Source organism: Arvicola amphibius, chromosome 2 (genome assembly GCF_903992535.2).
Source record: "Arvicola amphibius chromosome 2, mArvAmp1.2, whole genome shotgun sequence".
Taxonomy (NCBI): domain Eukaryota; kingdom Metazoa; phylum Chordata; class Mammalia; order Rodentia; family Cricetidae; genus Arvicola; species Arvicola amphibius.
Window position 1 is genome coordinate 19295254 of NC_052048.2, and position 20925 is coordinate 19316178.

At 41.1% G+C, this 20925-nt stretch overlaps 2 protein-coding genes across 6 annotated transcripts in view; one reads left to right on the forward strand and one right to left on the reverse strand.

The window, feature by feature from the left end:
• Nucleotides 1-20925, reverse strand: part of Tmem52b (transmembrane protein 52B) — a 21731-nt gene continuing 806 nt past the window's right edge. The window contains exons 2-9 of one of the 5 annotated variants that reach the window (XM_038320755.1): nucleotides 18887-19017; nucleotides 17758-17837; nucleotides 7054-7202; nucleotides 5796-5839; nucleotides 4019-4057; nucleotides 3383-3549; nucleotides 1376-1634; nucleotides 1-535 (exon numbers count right to left, since the gene is read on the reverse strand). In XM_038320755.1, the coding sequence (XP_038176683.1) occupies nucleotides 1390-1634; nucleotides 3383-3549; nucleotides 4019-4057; nucleotides 5796-5839; nucleotides 7054-7137 (579 nt within the window). In that variant the 5' untranslated portion in view covers nucleotides 7138-7202; nucleotides 17758-17837; nucleotides 18887-19017 and the 3' untranslated portion in view covers nucleotides 1-535; nucleotides 1376-1389. Of the gene's footprint in view, nucleotides 536-701; nucleotides 1635-3382; nucleotides 3550-4018; nucleotides 4058-5795; nucleotides 5934-7053; nucleotides 7203-17757; nucleotides 17838-18886; nucleotides 19018-20925 lie in introns of those variants that run through there. The other 4 variants (XM_038320758.1, XM_038320756.1, XM_038320754.1 and 1 more) reach the window with 4 other exon arrangements.
• Nucleotides 14840-20925, forward strand: part of Olr1 (oxidized low density lipoprotein receptor 1) — an 18744-nt gene continuing 12658 nt past the window's right edge. The window contains exons 1-2 of the mRNA XM_038320753.1: nucleotides 14840-15130; nucleotides 18115-18216. Coding sequence (XP_038176681.1) covers nucleotides 15046-15130; nucleotides 18115-18216 — 187 coding nt within the window. The 5' untranslated portion in view covers nucleotides 14840-15045. The remainder of the gene's footprint in view (nucleotides 15131-18114; nucleotides 18217-20925) is intronic.

Consider the following 20925-nt stretch of genomic DNA (forward strand, 5'->3'; position numbering starts at 1 on the left):
TTTATCTCAATCAAGGCATGTTTATTGATAAAATAAAATCACGTTAGGTATGACTTTACAATAACATAGCATACAGGCAAAAGGACAAACCAGAACGTAATACTCAATGGAGTCACCACAAGCTGCTGAAGAGCAAATGACAACAGAAAGAACAGTAAGAAGTAACTGACGCACACATACTTTACAAATCATGCCTTGGGTATTTGTGTTCTTGGTTGTGCACAATGATGTCTAATTTATAGATGAGAAAATCCCTCTTTCAAGATTTCAGTAACTTTCCTAGGTAGTTTTTGCCAGGGTACATCTCACTTTTTTTATTGTAATGACAGTATTATAGAAGGTAGTATGTGGCCAACATTGCTTGGCACTACTCACTCATCAGAGTGGTACCTTGGAAGGTTCTAGGCTTAGGGTAGCATTTAAGTACTTTGAGCACTGGAGAGGTGCAGAGGAAATCAATGGAGGAAGTGCATTCTCTGCTATAGCTCCACTAGATGGCAGTAAGGCCCAGTAGGAGTTGCTCTAGACTTAAATCCTAAAACAGAAAGAAGCAAAGCAATGCTTTTTTTTTTTGGAGTCTAAAAGGAAACACAAGCCTCTCTCTCTCTCTCTCTCTCTCTCTCTCTCTCTCTCTCTCTCTCTCTCTCTCTCTCTCTCTCTCTCCTCTCTCTCTCTCTCCCTCTCCCTCCCCCCCCTCTCTCTGTGTGTGTGTGTGTGTGTGTTTGTATGTGTGTATGTGTGTATACGTTTGCAGGACAAGGCTCTGAAGAGTTTCTAGGACCATTTCTGTTCTCTATACCATGTGTCACATTTGTGTGTAGGACCAAAGTGATAGAAAGGTTTTGACATGTGGCACAGGCTATTCTATAGTCTCTCCTCTTATTAGCACCCCCAGCCCTGCAATCTACAATGTCCAGGTGGCCATTGTTGTTCAGTATATTGGTGGTCATTTCCTAGAAGGAAAGATGCATGTGTTTGGTGTACTGATATCAATGACTGTGCCTGCACTGTGTTTCCCTTCAACGTTACTGCAGTCAAGCAGAGAGAAGAGCAATTTACAGTATCATTTGGTTAAAGGAACTGTACATGAATGCCATAGTTGAAGGATTTCAAGACACCTTAATATTCCCCTGCTTTGGTAGTAATCTACATAGCTAGAGGTGAGTTGCAAACTTTGACCATTGGATAAGGAGTTAGAATTCCAATTAGAAAATTGTGTCTCAAAAAAGCACATTGTTGAAATAAACAATGTCCTATTTGTGGACAGAACAATGTCTAGATGGTATCTTGAACCTTTCTGGGTGGTACAAAAGAAGGCATTCTATTTATCTGGGGATCGTTCTCAACTCCAGGATGTCTTAGATATTAGGAATACCATCAACATGCCCATCAGTGTGACGGGAGTTCCAGCTGAGGAGGGTCCTTCCCTGGGGGAGGCAGCTGCTTTTCCTCTGGCACTGAGGGTAAGTCAGGAGCTTTCGGCCCGCACCTTGCCACTGTGAAGCGGCTCATGCCAAGAGCTTCCTCATAGCCTGGGAGTGTGTCAAGGGAGGACGGCAGCTGGCCCAGGGAGCTGTGTGCATGAGTCACCGCCAGTATTCTCCGAGCTGCAGGGCCAAACACAGACTGAAGTGCTGTGAGGGAAGAAGACAATCTATATAGAGATGATGACATACAAAGGTAATGTCCTTAGACATGGGGGAATTTACATCAGACCTAACTTTTCTTTGTCTTTAACCTATTTCCAAATTCATTGTCACAACTTTGGACAAAGATTACAAAAATCCTTCAAAGATTCTTTATGACTAACTTTATACCCTGCAGGAGAGCCTGCTTTCCCACTATCTGAATAATCTGAGTTGCATTTTTATCATTCATCCCTTTTTTCAGGTTTTGCCTGTTTTGCTATGCTAGGAAGCAAGGCCACATCTTCACACAAGCTAGGCAGCACTATTCTCTTGAGTTCCACCCAGCTCCACCTTCAGATTTAAATCCCTTTGTACTAGCCTCCCAATACTACAATCTCAATTTTTTATTTTTTATTTTTCCTTTCCTTTTCTTCTTTCTTTCTTTCTTTCTTTCTTTCTTTCTTTCTTTCTTTCTTTCTTTCTTTTCTTTCTGACAGGGCTTCTTCGTGAAGTCCTGGCTATCCTGGAACTAGTTCTGTAGACCAAGTTGGTCTAGAACTCAGAGGTCTCCCAAGTGCTGTAATTAAAGGTGTGAACCACCACCACAGGGCACAAAAACCTCTTTCAAATTCGTATTCCTGCCATATTTGTCAATTTTTAGTCACAGGTTATGTTGCTCTTATGATAAGTGCCACAGTGTCTTATCCTCTGTCGTTCTATCTTGACTTTGCTCTTCACTTTTAGGGAAGAATAATTTCATAAAGAACAGACCAAGTAATGCAGGTCTGTAATCACAACTGTTTGAGAGGCTGAGTCAGGAGGATTATATCTTAAGACCTGCCTGACCTACAGTTGAATTCAAGGATAACCTGGTCAATTTACCAGTACTATTTCTTGAAATAAAAACAATCTAAGAGTCTGGGAGTTCACATAAGTAACATACTTTTCCAGTCTGTGTGCAATCCTGGTTTCTACTCCCAGCCTCACAAAAAATATAAGAAAAGCAAAGAAAAAGAATGCATCTAGGTGATGGTTCGCAATTGAATGTCAACATTTCTGAGGAGAAGGGGGGAAAGTAGGAGAATCAGAAGTCAGTCTTGGTTATATGAGACTCTACTTGGAAAGAAAGAGAGGAAGGAGAGAGAGAGAGAGACAGAGAGAGAGACAGAGACACAGAGAGAGACAGAGACAGAGACACAGAGAGAGACAGAGAGAGACAGAAACAGAGGGAGAGAGGGAAGGGAGGGAGGGAGAAGAGAAGAGAAGAGAAGAGAAGAGAAGAGAAGAGAAGGAGAGAGAAAGAAAGAAAGAAAGAAAGAAGAAGAAGAAGAAGAAGAAGAAGAAGAAGAAGAAGAAGAAGAAGAAGAAAGAAAGAAGAAAGGAAGGAAGGAAGGAAGGAAGGAAGGAAGGAAGGAAGGAAGGAAGGACAGAAGGAAGGAAGGAAGGAAGGAAGAAAGGAAGGAAGGAAGGCAGGCAGAGGACAAAAGAAGGAGGAAGGGAGGGAACAATAAAGGAAGGAAGGTGAACTTGGCTCTAACATTTTACTTTGTTCATCAATTTATTATCAGACAAAAAACTTGAGAATACAAGCATCAGAGATAGCCCAGGTTACACAATATGTTTCTGGCAATTAAAGTTGCTCTGAATTCCCAAACACACAATGCTAGCTGGCAGTTCTCCCTACACCTCCATACCTTTAGTACTTCTTTGAATCTGAGCCCCCTTTCTTGGTCATCTAAGTTGAGTGCACTCACATGTGATGGTACTCTGGAGAGTGCTGTCATGGTCAAAAGCAATGACGGTCACTTCATAGGGTGGTGGGGCCCCATCTTCCCCATTTTCTGGACGGCTTAGACAGCAGCGGAAGCATACTGAAGTCAGGCCGCACAGGAGAAGCAACGCACCAACTACCACCAGCAACCTGCAAGAGCCCACCTGTTAAGTCCAAGCTGTGATAAGCTTCTTTCCTGGCTCCGACATAATTAACCCTTAATGTATGATCTTGATCGCTATTCATCTTTTTTATGGTCTTAATCTTTGAATTTCATTTTGCATATATCAGTCATTAATTTTCAGCAAGACTGTCAGTCATGAGGGCAAAGTACTGAAGATAGTTTGAAGTAACTGCTTCTCACTTCATTGTGCAAAAGTATTTCTTAAGCGCATGCTGGTGGAAAGACACTATAACCCCTCAATGTTGATGAAGAGAGTATATTGAAATAGGAAACTATGGTGTATTGTCACATAGGTTAGAGGTGAACTAAGAAAACTTTACTGTGAAATACAGCTACACTTATATTCATACTAATACTTAGCATATTTAAAAACTGAAAAAATAACGCACCTGAAAAAGGAAGTCGCTTTGAGGGTATTATATAGCTAATACTTACCATATATACCAGAGATGCACCCAGTCAGTGGACAAGCAACTGTGGAGAAAGAATGAAGTTTATTATATTAAAAACCAATAGTGTGAGCTGAAATAATCATGTTGTTACATTAAATACTATGTTATAATCAAAAACATCAAGACAAGTTTCTTCTTCTTCTTCTTCTTCTTCTTCTTCTTCTTCTTCTTCTTCTTCTTCTTCTTCTTCTTCTTCTTCTTCTTGATTCACTTTGTAGCTTTGGGTGATCTGAAACTCATTTTGTAGATCAGACTGACCTGGAACTCACAGAGATCCTCCTGCCTTTCCTAGTGCTGGGATTAAAAGTATGTGCCACCATGCTCAGCAAAGACAATTTTTTTTTAAAAGTCCAATGTAACTAGTTGAATAGAGTTTAGTATAAAAAAGTGGCATTGCTGTGCAAATTATTTTCTGGCCCATAAATACTGTGTTAAAAAGAGTGGCTATGAAAAGATTAAGGAGCCTGAGGAAGGAAAAGAAGAGAAGAGAAAAAATTATAACAAATTTTATTTGAAAAATGGCATGATGAAACTTAATTCTTTCTAAACTAACATAAAGGAAAGGGAAAAGAAAATGTCCACATGGCTACTGTGAGCAGCTCTGTTGGAAATTGTCAAAGAATTTCGCATACACATTTCTAAGAAATAACTTGGAAAACAGACAGGAACATTAAATTTATATGAACGTGTGGCCAATGAAATGAACATACCAGGAAAATGTCAGTTGAAGGCATGAAAGAAGTCACATTTGTAATTTATATTTCACAAGTTCTTGCAACATCCTCCCCCTATGAAGGGCCTACCCTTTCACATCTAAGATCAGATGGGCACATGCACTGAAACGAAACAGGAAGGGAGACAGGGGAGAGGCCGGATTCACACTAGGAGAGCTAACTAGCTTGGGAGGTTGTAAACTTTTCTGTAGGGATGACAAGGAGGACAGCGTGGGAGAGACTAAAACCGAGAGTCAGAGGCAGAGAGAAGGAACATGTGTATCTTTAAAGATGTACCAGTTTTGTCATTAAAATAATAATTTAAAGAAACACTGTCCACTAAATGTGTATTTAGATCTATTCTTGCATTCCATCTTTGGCCACAGTTCCATAGAAAATGCAGTTTGTGTTTCCCCTGGAATAGTATATCATCTTGCTCCTTACAGTCATTATTTGTTCAAACCTTTCACTTCTATGTTAGACTCCACAAAGTGGCAGATGTCCAAATCCTCAAATGTCTCATAGCCAATAACAAATATACACATGTCAAGTAGTCACGGTGATCCTTATGCCTCATACCCCTCGCATCTGAGAGAGTTGGCTTCAGGGAAATGGTTCTACAGTGAATGTGTGTTTTTTCCTTAGCATGAACAGGATTGTTACATCTGGCCTCATTTGAAGTTAAGGATTTGAAGTGGATCTGCTACTATGGGAATCACCCTAAGATAAGCCAGCGACTGGCTGTTGAACTCAGTCTGCCCTGATGAATCATTGGAAAGCACAGTTAAGGAAGCCATTTGCAGGTCTCCTTGACTACATGTATCTAAACTACTTGTCCTACGCTGATGGGAAGACGGTCTCACAAAAAAGTGCTATTGGCCGGGTTATTCTGAGCACTTCGGATGACATACACGTCTGTGCGGGTGGGTGGTGTCCACTTAAGTAGAAGGGGAAGTCAGAGCTGTGTACTGACGTGTTAGCCTATGTTTCCGTGTTGGTGCTTTGTCTGTCTTTCCTTGCTCCCAGCTTGAACTCTCAGACACTTACTGTTCAGCGTTGACACAATTCTCCTCACATCTGGCTCCAGAAAGCTGTGGGAAGGAAATAATCACAGACAGGAAAATGGTCACATCTGCAGCCTTCAGCAGCCTGACAATCATCTCTTAGGGCTGTGCTCTCTCAGACCTAGTTGTAAAGACAAGGACATTGCCATAGGGTTGGTCTGCAATAGCCTGTGACATTGTTCATTCATTTGCCTATGGCTACTTCTCACAAGGCACAAGCTCCTTGCGAGGGCAGGGATCTGATATGTGGCTTGGATAGTGGCTGAGCATCACTGCCTTTGGGAATGATGGACAGCCCTTTATTTCTGTTTGTCACCCTAGAAATCGCCTGGCCCATCCCCTGGGACATTGTGATTGTCTTTCTTGTCCTTGCCCAGTTGAAACTTGGGAACAGTCTTTAATATATCAGTAACTCATCACACAAGAAGAGCAATAGAGGGACAACATGTTACAAAGAAAGAAGGGGAAAGATGAGAAAAAAAAGAGAAAGCCGAGAGAACATACAAGAAACAAAAAGTACTTTCATATATCAGTTAAGTTGTGTGGGAAACCAAGCAGACAGGCAGCTTCCTGCATGGGAATGTGATCCAGCTTAGTTTCTGCACTGTTTCTGTCCCTGCTAGATTTCCTACTGTGTGAACTTGGCCCTGGTGTTTGTCCAGAAACTGCATCTATCTAGCCTTTTCTCAGCGAACAGATGATTCACGGGCTTCTCTTTCACCATGGGGGTAAAATAAAGTGTTTAAAATATTAAAATAGTATTAAGGAGTCTTCTGGGGCTAATGAGATGGTTCAATGGGTAAGAGATTGCTGTTCAAGCAAGAGGACCTGAGTTTGAATCTTACCAGCTTTGTTAAAGCAGGATGAAGCAGCATGTTCCATCTCTGACTGTCCTAACTTCTGTGGCTCTTTCCATGGGCATTGTTCATTCTCTCTCTCTCTCTCTCTCTCTCTCTCTCTCTCTCTCTCTCTCTCTCTCTCTCTCTTCTCTCTCTCTCCCTCTGTCTCTCTCTTTCTGTCTCTCTCTGTCTGTCTGTCTCTCTCTGTCACACACACACACATAGACACACACACACACACACACACACCTTTGAGACTCCTCAGTACTAAGGGATCAATGTGTGATACTCTTTTCTCATTACATCTGTTTATTATCCCATCCATCTCCTCCCAGAATAAGTATAACTTAAAAATAATAAGCAAAAGAAAGGTTCTTCTCACCTTTTCATAGCTGAACTCACCTGGATGAAGTAAACCAGGACAGAGGTCATCACCACTCGGGCGCGGACTGCCATTAGGTTGAACACCTGGTCCAGAAGTGTCATGCTGGGTGCATCTGCTGTATCCTATCCATGCTCAGTGCCATGTGGATCTTTGTGGTCCAGAATGCCTAAAGAGAGAACTTTTCTCAGCAATAAATCAATATCCCTCTCCCTCTATTCCTCCTGCCTTCAAATTCCAGTATTCCACTCTCCTTTTCCCTTTTAGTTTCCTCTGCTTTCTCTAGTTTTCTTCACATGGTCTCCCCATTTGTTTCTTCTTCCTTTCCTTTTGGTTATCAAGCCTTTCTATGTATTTACTCTTTCCCCCTCTGCCCCTAACGGAAAGGCATTAAAGGACACATTTGTCCTCTGAATTAGACTTTTTTCCAGTCCATAATGAGAAACTTAGATTTGAAAAAAGGTCAAAGGCAGATTGCGAGTGACCAAATGCGTTCTTGTGTTCATCAGGGAACTGGTTACAATCTTGGCTCCTGGATGACCGCTAAAGTCTGAAAGTCATGCTGCCAGTCTCCCTCTGCCTCCTCTCCGTGTGATTGGCATCCCCCTTCTTGATCCTTGAAAACTCCCTCACTATGTTGATCATCAACCCTGCTAGTTCTGGGTCATTTATTGTAACCACTCAGCAGGACTGAGGGATTCCAAATGAGCCAGAAAGCCACCTGATCTTTAGAGTTGGAAACGGATTTAAAAACTAGACTCTCCGGTGCTATCAATCTTCTCAGTCCCCACTCTATACCAGTTTCAATCCATTGAAACAAACTGGACACACAGGCATCATTTATAAAACTGATTTCCAAGAAAACCCCCTCTGTTTCTGTTTTTCGTGACACCCAACCCTCTCAAAGCAGTACTGTGATGTTGTGACTTGAGAACCAGGCACAATATGTACAACTGTGGTTTCATCAACTCAGGAAGCTGAGGCAAGGGGATCATTTGAGTCTAGTTCAGTAAAATGAGGCTTTCTAAGGAAACAGTAAGACCTCTATCTCAAAAAACATACTATCCACAATAAAATAAAACTTAAAGTCATATTTAAAAATAAGTGCACCACAATGGAAAAGATAGAAAATGGTTATAAAGAAAATTCTTGTATGGAAACAGTGAATATCATGTGAATGCTTGACATTTAAGCAGGAATTCTTAAGCAGTGCAGAGTGCTAAGTAAGAACACGCAGGCTTAATTTACAATGATATGTCCATTTCAAAAGACTGAACAAAACCACATCTCAACTGTTTTCTAATTAATGAGGGGAGGCTGCAGGGTGGCATCCTGTTGAGGGGAGGCTGCGGGGTGGGCTCCTTCACACTCCGAGCCTCACAAACCCTATGATTACACTGTGACTATGTGATACAGGAATGTAGAATTTAAACAGTTTCCTTTTCACAGCTAAGGAAAGCAAACAGCGAGGGAACTCCCTGGTACAATGTTGGTCTTCCCAAGCCTATTTGTCTCTTTTTAAAACATAGGCTATTGAATGAAAAGTGTGTTCCAGATTTCCACAGAAGTTTCTGTGAGATGGAAGGACTTTTGAAGGGACCAGAAAGCGAGGCATTAGTTACAACCTTTTACTAGGCCTGGACCTACTGCTCCTAGTCATACAGTAGGGAGCACAATGGATGTTAATTAAACTTGCATTTGCTTTTGTTTAATAGAGAAAGGACAATCCGGGACAAGGAAGCCTCTTGCATAGAATATTTCTGTTCAGACACCATGTAGTGGAAAACCCCACGGATCCCTCCCTTTTCCTCTTCTTCTGGGAAAAAGCATAAACAACCATAGCTAAAAGCATAGCTCAGGGGGTTGAGGCAGCTGCTTGTTTAACCCCTTGTTAGCTGTTGGATTATGGACAAGGTCTTCCATTCTCTGTCAACTCAGTTTGATTTGATACAGAAAGTAATTTAGTTCTCAGCACCCACATAGTAGCTCATGAGCTGCAGTGGTTCCAGTTCCAGAAGGCTCTGACATTTTCTTTCCTTCTTGGGAATCAGGCAGATATGTAGTGAGTATATATACACAAAAGCAAAATACTCATAAAGATAAACTAAAAAATGGATGTTTATGATGCATACCACAGTTCTGGTAGCAAGCATTTGATATTAGTTAAGGTGTTTTAAATTTAGCTCTGTTTTATATGCGATGGTTCCTTCCAGTATGCTGGATCATTAATATCTACCCTGCCTATCCCATTTTTCTACCAGCCCTCTCTAGATTGCACTATTCCTTTCCTTGAACAGTTTCCATGGTTAACCCCACTATTATGTCTACCCATACCAGCCTTCACCTGCATAAACAGGTTTCCCAATTACTTTGACTTTCTCCCGGTGGCAATTTCTGACCACATGATTGTAATCATCTTTCTTGCCCCCAAGCTTCTTAACAGGCCTGAACAAAATAGGCTTCTGTTAATCACTGCCTTGTTTTTCTTTTTCAGAATTACTGGTACCATTTTTTTCCTATCCCCCAAGGAGATAAAACTTAATTTATTTTAATGTGTCATGCCCTGTGACACATTAGAATCACATCCTTTAAGTGGGAAACAATGGTAAAGGAAAGACCAGTCAGAGAAGAAAACTGAAGGTCTCCATGGCATAAGGATGGGGAGGGCATGGAGCTAGAGAAAATGGAAATATTCTTATTACCAACCTACATTACCCCATCCCATTAAGCTTGTGAATCATTACCTTGTACTCATGTTATAAAGAGCTGGGACCAGGGCCAGTGGGAGGTACCCATACACAGACCTCTTCACCCCTGCTTCAGGGAATTGTTATACAACCACTCTAACAAGTGTAGCCAAATAATTGCGAACTTGTGGTTCCTTTGATTATTCACCTTTGGCCTTGGCTGTCAGGTGCACCCTCCATGCTCTCCTTTCTTTCTATGCCTCAATTAAACAGAGGTTGGGACTATGGATACTTAGAGACACTAACATCAAGATGCATATGGCTGAGCAGTGGTTTGGCTCACAAACATGATTTCAGGAATAGAGGAGGCAGAAGTCAGTTTCATTCTAAAACCCCTGGGTGTTTCACTAGGAAGTGTCTCTGCTTTAGGAGCCAAGATCACAGCATAGGTACTGAATTCCAAGCTCAGAGGCATTGAAAATTAGTGACAGGATTAAACAGAAAGTGTTTCCACCCTTGAGACAGAGATTCATGTCTGACCTCAAACTTTTTATGTAGCTAAGAGTGACCTTGGCTTCTGATCTTGTCTTTACCTTCTCAGTGCTGGGATTACAAGCATGTGCCACCACTCCCCCTTAGCGCAGTATTGGTGATCAAACTCAGAGCTTTGTGCTAAACTTAGAGAAGTTAAACAACACAGAAAAATTTGGATGTCTAGTTAAGATGTCATGAAGCTCATTACTATAAATCGTGTGAGCAACAGTATAAGACAACACACACACACACACACACACACACACACACACACACACACACACACACTGAGTAGCGTTCCCAGCAGGGCAAGAAGTCTGTATACAGTTTAGCTGAGTTTATTGCTTGGGATTCTATAAGCTGACATCAAGGTGTCTGGTTAACAGCATTCTCGTCAGAAGGCTGTCATGGCAGAGGGCCCACTTGCAAGCTCTCTTAAGCAGAATGTATTTCTTAGTGGCTATGGGATTAGTGTAATCATACTTCAAAAAATTTAGTTGAGCCGGGCGGAGGTGGCGCACGCCTTTAATCCCAGCACTCGGGAGGCAGAGGCAGGCGGATCTCTGTGAGTTCGAGACCAGCCTGGTCTACAAGAGCTAGTTCCAGGACAGGCTCCAAAGCCACAGAGAAACCCTGTCTCGAAAAACAAAAACAAAAACAAAACAAACAAACAAAAAAAATTTAGTTGAAATATAATTACATAATTTCCCGCTCATTCCATTTAGTATTACTTGTATGAACATGTTTGACTGAATTCAGGACTGACCACTTCGTGTTGGATAATCAGTGAGGGAGCTCATCCATGGAGAAGTTTATTTCTCTCTCTCTCAACATTAGTATCACTCATGGAACCTTGAAAACACAGTGCCTAAACTAGACCTCAACAAGGACAATAGATGTGAAAGTGGGAAGCCTCAAAGGATCCCATTTATGGACAAAGAACTTTAGGCAACTAAGAAATGTTTCTTTACATTCTAATGATGAGTGTGGAGACAGACACAGGAGAAGAGAGGCTTCAGCACACTCATCATGCGCCTGAAGTAATTCCTTCTGCATGACCACCTGCATTCTTTGACCTTTGCTACATTTTAAGTTAGAGCACTGAGAATACATCCTCAAAGAGAAGCTGTGACACCAGGAGTTAGGGGTCATGGAGCATCCTGTATTCGTTTAAGTCTTTACAGTTTCTTGGAAACTTATCTCTGCAGATGTTTGGGAGCGAGAGAAAAGGTCGAGTGTGGTGGTGTGGCATCACCTTAATTCTAGCACTTGGGAGGCAGAGACAAGAGGGTCTCTGTGAGTTTGAACCAGGACTTCATAGTGAGACCCTGTATCAAGAGCAAGACACATGCACACACACACACACACACACACACACACAGAGAGAGAGAGAGAGAGAGAGAGAGAGAGAGAGAGAGAGAGAGAGAGAGAGAGAGAGAGAGAGAGAGAGAGAGAGAGAGAGAGGGAGAGAGAGAGAGAGAACAAGATAAACACATCAACAAGTGAAAAGATAAAATACAGTATTCTACATAAAGAAGGGATTCTAAGCTGTGCTGTAGTATGGATAAAACTTGAAGACACAATTTTCAGCAAACTAACTCAAACATGAAAAGAAAACTGACAGGTTCTTTTACTAACATGAGGTAATAGAGATTGAATGTCCTCCAAAGGCTCAAGTGTTGAAGGACTGGTTGCCAGTCTGTGCCCACTGTTAGGAGACTGTGGGACCAAAGAGAGGTTCTAGATCAGATCCTTGAATGAGACTGCCTACTTTCCTAGATCCACAAGTTGAGCATCTTTTCATGCTGATTTTCTGTCTCACCACAGGTTCAAAACCACTGGAGATAATTGACTATTGATTGATGATGTCTCTGAAACCAAAAGCCAATATTAACCCTTTCTCCTTGTGTATTCATTACCTCCGATACTTTGTTCAAGAATTAGAAATCTGGCACAAAGTACAGTATCAAAATTCAAAGGACAGAACATACAAGCTTGATTTCAAGGAGAAAGAGGGAGTGGTCAATTGAATGTTTCAGAGAAGAAGAATTGATGGAATGTGTGGATATGAAGACAGAAGTTTCTAAGATGAGATTGTTTCATGTGACTATAGGGGTTGCCTAGTCGAAACCTGCAGAGCTACCGAGAAAAATGAGGATGCAGAAGAATCAAGGGAGGGTCTAATTCCAGTTCAAAGACCAGTATGAAAACCAGAAGGAGCAGGTGGTGAAACTGAAGCCCAAAGGTCATATGTTAGAAAATATTTCATTACATGGAGGGGGATAGTTGCTTCTGTTCTTTTGGCCTTCATATTTTGAATGAATCCCTTTCAAAATATAAATAGGCCATCTATCTCTACTGATTGATTGATTGATCTGGTGTGTGAATTTTCATGGCAAGATGTGAACAAATTCTGTTCACCACAGATAGGGAAACAAGGACGGACCAAAGAATCCATCCCACCCTTCCCTCATCCACAAAGAAATGTTTGAATTCAGAGGAAATAGGTATATGGTATTAACCTCTATTCCCAAACATTTTGCTGAGCTATCAAGTGATCCAGACAAGGCAGGAAGTAGAATGAACCATCACAGGAACTGTGAGAACATTTTCAGCTAGAAAAGATGGGAACATTGTGCAGGTGGGTGGTGGTGACAGCTGTATGACAATGTGAATGGACTTAGCGTGACCTTAAGTGGTACATCTACAGTAGCTAAAATATCAGTCATTGTGTAGTTTATATTCTTCGTTATTGATAGTGTCTGAGATAAATGAGTCCCTGTGGGAATAATAAAGCGTCCTTCTCATTGCACTGCCATTTTAGGGTTTATTAATTCATCACTATAAGAAATGTCCTCAGATTCTCCTGAATCTTAGTGAAAGTGGAACTGAAAAGGCCACTTTGGAAACTGAGGAGTACAGTCAATTCCTGGCATTCACTCCCCAGCTAGGAAACAGGGGTAGGGAGTAGGTAAGGGAGGCATTGTTTTTTGTTTTTTTTTTGTTTTTTTGTTTTTCAAATGCAGATCTTGGATAAGGTTGTGTTGGCTCTGTTGGCTGTTTTGTGAACTGTGTGACAGAAGAAAACTTTAAACAGCAGAAAAGCTGTTGTCAGCTTATGCTGGATATCCTACACAGGAAGAGGGAAACCAAAACGCTTGGCGTGGAGGAAGGATACAGAATCATATACACTGTTAGGATTGGTGGTTTTTCCTGTGTAATTTCCTAGACGCCTTACCCATTCTCCTTTTATCCCTTTCCCTACTCCACTTTTTCTCTAAGTGGTTTAAAACAAAATTTAGCTACTGTAGAACTGTATATACACAAACTCCAGAAAATGTGTTTAGTAGGTAAGGGATTCTTTTTTTTTAACAAAGGCTCACACAAGGACTGGACTTAAGATAGGATCTCCAGAACTCAGTTAATGCCCATTACAGACTCCCCTGTCTGCAATCTCAACACTCCTACTGTGAGATGGAGGGCAGAGATAGGAGAGGATCATGGAATCTCTCAGATCAGCTAGCCTAGGGCATGCATCAGCAAATAAGAGACCTTTGCTTAATTAGTGGGTGACCAGGGCCTATCAACACCTGTGTTGTCCTCTGACCTCCATATATACCTGTGTTGTGCATGCATACAAGCAAATGTGTACACAAACACACACACATACACACATGTTAAAAAATATAAATTATTTCAAAAAGATATATCATTTCATGATGGGAAAACAAGTGAAGATTCCCTCTATGGACAGGTATAGCGGTTAAAATCCCAGGAAGTATTGGTCCGACTAAAACATATTCTATTCTGGCCAATGTAACTTTCCTGGATATAAGGATTAATAGTAGTTTTACCTATTATTTCTGAGATTTATGACTCACCTACATTTCTCACAATATCTTTTAAGTTCCTATTGAAAAATTATAATTCCTTTCTTTTGAGACAAGACTCACTATAATAACTTTGCTGTCCTGGAACTCAGTATTATAAACCAGGTTGGCCTTGGACTCGTGTAAATTCATTTGGCTCTGTACCTCCCACACTAAGTGCTGGAATCAAAGGTTTATGCCACTACAGCTGGCTATTGAAACACTATCAAAATATACATTATCCTCAAATCACAGACAAATATATAAATTCAATATAAGTATTTTTCCAAGATGACAGATTCAGGAGAAGATACAAAATCTTACTCTATTTAGTACCAAAGGGTTCATGCTGTTGTTGAGAGTCGCTGTGGTCAAGACTGTCCTTACTGAGCCCTATACCTATGATACTATGGCTAGAAATGGGAATCTTTCATGATTCATATTACATTTCTAATTGCCAATCAAAACAATGAAAAGTAAAATGTACTACTTATGAAAAGACAGCAAACAGCGACAATCTGCTTGAGTGAATCAGCAAACAGATAAATGTAGAAAATTAAGTCACATTCCTTTCTACAAACCTGGCTTGAAGCATGTGCTTCTTTGAGCTTCAAAGAAGCTTATCTGATAACTCTACAGTGTCTTTCCTATAATTGTCGTGAATGCTGCATTTTTGCCTGCTGTCTGTTTCTTAGGGAAAGGTCACGAAACAGGACTGGAATTACCATTCTCCCCACCCACAACAGACACAACCTAAGAATTCGTGTTAGCCAACTTTCCAATATGAAGCAAAGTCTCCCCTTCCTCCTGCGACGGTTGAGTCATCCCCTGCTAGATAAGAACAGCTACTTAAACTGGGCCAGAAGCTCACTCACTGGCAGTTGTTTGAGGTCCTTGACTGCTTCAGCTTCTCATTTTTGGCATGAATTTGGAAATGACTTTTGATGGCAAGATGAAGTCTGTGAACGAGCAGCCTGACCAGAAGTCATGTCATAAGAAGGCTAAAGGTACCAGGGATGGGTGGATGCTTAAGAATGCCTGCTTAGCTTAGAAATTCAAATTAAGTGTACGGGGGAAGGACTTTAAGAAGCAAAAGCATTAGAATATCAGGAAATACATGGGGCTAATAGCACTTATTTAGAAGAGCAACAAGTAGAACTCAAGCTAATAACTTGCCTTTTCTACATCTTCACTGTAAGCTGTTATTATCCATGCTATCTCTTTAGTGACTTCTCTGAATCATTATCCTGAAGGCTTCAAGAGTGCTGCTGACTATCTCCTTCCACAGAATGCGAGCCCAGAATCAGGATTAATGAAGTCACTTACTTTTTGTGGAACCTTATAAAGTAGAGCCAAAATCGTACCACAGATTCCCTTCTCTGCAGAATCCAGTTCATGAAAAACTGTAGGGAACGCTTTCATTCAGAGAACACAGTGATGATTTTTATATGTGTTGTTAAAGTACTGTAAAAATCTGAAGTGCTTTATGAACTATCTAAAACGATTCCGTATATTCAGTATGGCTGAGCACACAGTAGACTTGCTTTGAAAAGTTATAGTTTATGTTTGGCCGATACGGTAAATTGAACCACTCAGGTTTAATTGATAATCTCAAATATGTAGACAACTACAGATAAAATGCCTATTATCTTATAAAATTAAGAGAAAAAAAGCTGGGAAGTGGTGGTGCACACCTTTAATCCCAGCACTCTGGAGGCTAGAGGCAGGAGCAGGCCAGCCTGGTCTACAGAGTGAGTTCCAGGACAGCCAGGACTACACAGAGAAAGCACGTGTGTGTGTGTGTGTGTGTGTGTGTGTGTGTGTGTGTGCGGGAGTTGGTGTGGGTACGAAACATAAGAAGGGGAAGAAAGATAGACTGTGTCTGTAAACAAGACTGGAATCTTTCCGTGGGTAGACTAAGTGTGAGTATGGTGTAATTTAATATATGAGTGGCTGAACTAGCTCAGAGTGAAGACAGTACTGGGGGTTAGTAGTAGACCGAAGAACAGTTACACTAGCTTTTTGTGAAGAATTGCAAGTGTTTAATAGTAGATTCAGGAGATAATGTCAGTAAGTGATTTGTTCAACCCTTCATTCATTATTTGTGCAATAACTATTGCTTGCCTGACTTTTGCGATAAATATGACTAATTCCTTAAGGTCCCTGGTTAGATTAGAGACCTACTGTGAACTGTATGTATTAGGTACTAAATTTAGTAAGGAAGTATTTGTTTGTTTCTTTATTGATTGACTAAGGGTTGTTTTCTGACGAAAATCCATAAGTCAGGTGAATTAGACCACGAAAATTCATGTCGCTGAGATGGGGTGAAGGTTTCTTGTAGATAAAAGGAACACGTGTCTTCTTTTCACATGGGTGGCTCACGGGATTGGTGTTTTCATTTGAGCTGTGGGCATACAATGTTGAATGAGTCCTGGAGCGTGTGAAAGATAAAGGTGTTCTTACACACAGCTACATGGTACCAGGTGCCAGGATTAGGGAACCATTTGTAAAAGTTATTACTCCTTTCTATTGTCTCCCAGCTCACCACAAGTACAGAGACAGAAATCGTTGAGGCAGTGAATAAGCTGTGTTTCCTCCAGTCACAATTCCTATCTTTTAAGAAAAGTATCTATAGAGTCTAACAGAGATTATTAAAACATGAGAACTCTGTGAATATATTTGACCCTTGATATTCTTGAACATTTTCCACATTTATACTGAAATCTTGGTAATGCAATACTCCAAGCCTTGTGGTTTATTAGCATTACATTAAAGGCTTGTGTTTGGAGTCAGATCTAGTACTGCACTAGGGAGGCTGAGGCAAGAAAATTCACCAGCCTAAGGCCATCCTGGTCTACTAAGTGAGTTCCAAGGCAATGTGGACTACAAAGTAAACATTGTCTCAAGCAAGAACAACATAAAACCCAAAAATCTACCTTCTGAGTTTTATTGCATGTGTGCTCTCAAGCTAGTGACTGAAGCTTCTGGTTTCTTCTTTACATGGAAAGGAGAACATTATCAGTGTTCTGTTTGTCTTACAGGGGAGGAAGCCTAATACATTGTGTGTGATGTTTTTCTCTTGTGTCTGTAATGTCTGTGGGACACATAACTGTACATTCTCATGTCAGAGTTATGTCTGACATCAGAGCTGCATGGCTCGTTTTCATAAATAAGGTAACTTTTTCTCTGGAGATAATAGGCCTAGATACCTGAGCTTACTTCACGTCAGCCACCATCATTATCAGAATCCCAGCTGGAATAGCGTTTTTAGCTGACTTGCTACACTTCATGGAAGAAACATGATCCCCTGCCATACTGAGCACTTGGTTTTATTTTTCTACTTAATGTAGGGGGTTTGCCACACTTAACCTAAGCACAAGGCCAGCTATTGCTATCAGTCAAGTGCATACCAAGGCTTCGTTCCTAGTTTCCTTTGGTTAATAACTCTAGTTTCAAGAGGTAATTTTGTTAGAATGAAAATTGAATGGTATGATATCAGGCATAAAATTTCTTGAGGAAATCTCAGGTGACTGATTAAAATATTTTGCTTGATATCTGACAGCAGTTTGCACTATATTACTTAAGAGTACCCATACACATGTGTGTGTAAAGGTCAGATGTTACTTAGAAATACCTGTGTCCACGTGTATGCAAAGGTCAGTCTTTCTGCACCGTAGATGGAGTTAGGCTACACTGAGAGTTCTTCCAAGGGCACTGTGCATAGAACAGATGAAGTTAAAGCTTTAGAATCAAATATTTTGTGTTGGATGCCCCACTGAACCCCAGCTGTTATTTTTTCCCATGTCAGCCCATGAGTAATTTGCTTCAGTTCCACAACCATCCATTGGTCCACCTGCACATATGCAGGTCCTGTGAGGTTGGGCAGGGGGCTAAGACGTGCAGAGCACAGAGCAAAGACAGGATCCAGAGCCTAGCTTGATTATCTATCTGCCTTTGCTCTTTTCAATTTTCTGGTTCTTCTTCCCTGCAGGTTTGCTTTTTCTTTTGTCCCCATGGTGGTGCCCTGCTGCTATGGTTCTCATCATCGTTTGCCTGGGGTTATCAGTGACCCTTATTATACAGTGGATGCAATGTAAGTGTTAAAGTAAGGAACTGGGGGTGGGGGATGGGGGTGATGAACACATCTGGTAATAACTATAAGTGAGTCTAGGTTTAGACTTATTTTGGGCAAAATGCTTTGAAAAGAAGCCAGGAGTTTAATGTATATATTGTGTTCTTCCCTTTACTAGAGAGGAACATGGAATAGAGATTATTCACAGTAGAGTGTTTTTGTTTTGCTTCATAATTTCTCGGATGAGCCTATATGCATTCTAGAATAATTTGATAATAACTTGAAGGTTATAATACATAGGGTTATCTGAGCAGTCCAAGCGGAAAAGAAAACACATGTAGCCTCGTTTGGATGGATCTGATAAAATGTTAAAAATCGTAATTGCCTCCTTAAAGTAAGTAAAACATTAACAGCAAAATGTACTTTGAGTTTATAACATGTAGGAAACCGGAGATACTAAGAGGGAAAAAGAAGACACCAGAAAAAAGACCAGAGTGGCCAAGAAGGAAAGATAAGGTTGCTTCTGCATTAGCCTGCAGCTTTCAGGACTGAGTTACTCTGCCAGTCAGATTGGAAACATCAGGCCCCAGGAGCGCCACTTGTTTCCTGTGTGTCTACGTCTGTGCGATGTTTTGTTTTGTTTTTGTTTGCTTGTTTGTTTTAAATTGTCTGTGGGCGCCTGAGGCCTTACCTAATGAGGTGCAGGGGATCCCACTTGATGGCAGCAGTCTGAAGTGAGGTGTCCATCCCTATCCAGCAGACTCAGATCAGGCCTTGAAGCAGAGGATCAGCAGCCAGTTGCACTAGAACTGAGCTGAGTTCCTAAAACAGAGTTCATTTCTGCCTGGTTACACAGCGTTTGTTTCGTCCCCACCACCCCAAACTGTTCTATGGCTCAAATGAAATTTACTCTCAATGATACCATACAGAAATTCACAAATGTTTCATGCGTGGGTGCCTTAAAAATGAAAGCAAATGTCAGAGTTCCTAAATAAAATTAGGAAGTATGTGGTATAGACAGAGTGGGAGGAGCTAAAGAGGAAATAAGCAAATAAATTGCTAATGGCATTTCCTCCTGTGAATCAGAGTCTAAGGGAGAGGTGACTATTATAGATTGCCAATATTATATCTGTTCCATTATACTATTTTTTAACTTACTTTTTAAAATATTTATTTATTATGTATACAATATTCTCTCTGCATGTATGCCTGAAGGCCAGAAGAGGGCACCAGAACTCATTACAGATGGTTGTGAGCCACCATGTGGTTGCTGGGAATTGAACTCAGAACCTTTGGAAGAGCAGGCAATGCTCTTAACCGCTGAGCCATCTCTCCAGCCCCTTTAACTTACTTTTTTAAAATATATTTTTTTTCATTATACACACCAACCCCATTTCCCCTTTCTCCCCTCCTATGACTCTCCACATCCCGCACCCCACACTGCATCTACTCCTCAGAGGGGGTAAGGCCTCCCTTGGGGAGTCAATGAAGTTTGGCATACCAAATTGAGGCAGGACCAAGCTTCTCCCTCCTGTATCAATGCTGAGCAAAGTATCCATTGTAGGAAATGGGATTCCAAAAACCAGTTCATACATCCAGGATAAGTCCTAGTCCTATTGCCAGCACAACTCCCACCCCCAAACAGATCAAACAACATAACTGCCATCCACATTCAGAGGGCCTAGTTCAGTCCCATTCAGTTTCCCCAGATGTCAGTCCAGTATCTGTGAACTCAGGTAGACTGCTGTCTGTGTGGTTCTCCATCAAGATCTTGACTCCCATTGTTCATGTGATCCTTCCTCCCTCTCTTCAGAAGCTCAGTCCAGTGCTTGACTGTGAATCCCTGCATCTGCTTCCATAAGTTTTACTGGATGTAGGTTCTATAATAACACTTAAGGTAGTCACCAATCTAAGTATAGAGGAAGGCCAGTTCAGGCACCTTCTCCACTGTTGCTGGGAGTCTTAACTGGGGTCACCCTTGTGGATTCTTGAGATTTCCCTAGCACCAGGTTTCTCCCTAGCCCCATAATGCCTCTTTCTATCAAGTTATCTCTTTCATTGTTCTCCCTCTCCATCTCTCCCCCAACTCAGCCATCTCGATCCCTCATGTTTCTATTCCCCATCCCCCTCCCAGTCTATCCAAGAGATCTTAACTATTTCCCCTTCCTGGGGCCCTCTATGGGCATACTTTTTAGGGTCTTCTTTTTTATTTCTCTCCTTGTCATTACTTTAAAAAAATTATTTTACTTCCTTATTGTTTGAGAATTTTGTATATATATATATATATATATATATATATATATATATATATATATATAATCCATTTTGATCAAGCACTTCCCCATTCTTCTCCCAAAACCCTCCTTTTTCTCTGAATTTCATGTCTTCTGCTTTTAACTTTTAAACCACTTACTGCTGCCTGTCTGGGCATGGGTATAGGGCCATCTGCTGGAGCATAGGGAGTCTCACAGGAGTAACATCCGTGAAGAAAACTGACTCTCCCTTTCCAGCAGCAACCAGTTGCCAACAGCTCCTCAAGTAGGGGTGGAATCTGCGAAGCCCTTTATTTTTTTTTCTCCAAACTAAACACAGAACCCAGGGGCTTTAGCATGCTAACTAAGCTCTCCCCCATTGAGTTATAACCCTACCTGTCACCCCTTTGCCACACCGCTTTGTACCTTAATACCACTCCAACCATTACATTTTTTTTTGTGTATAAATCTCAACAAA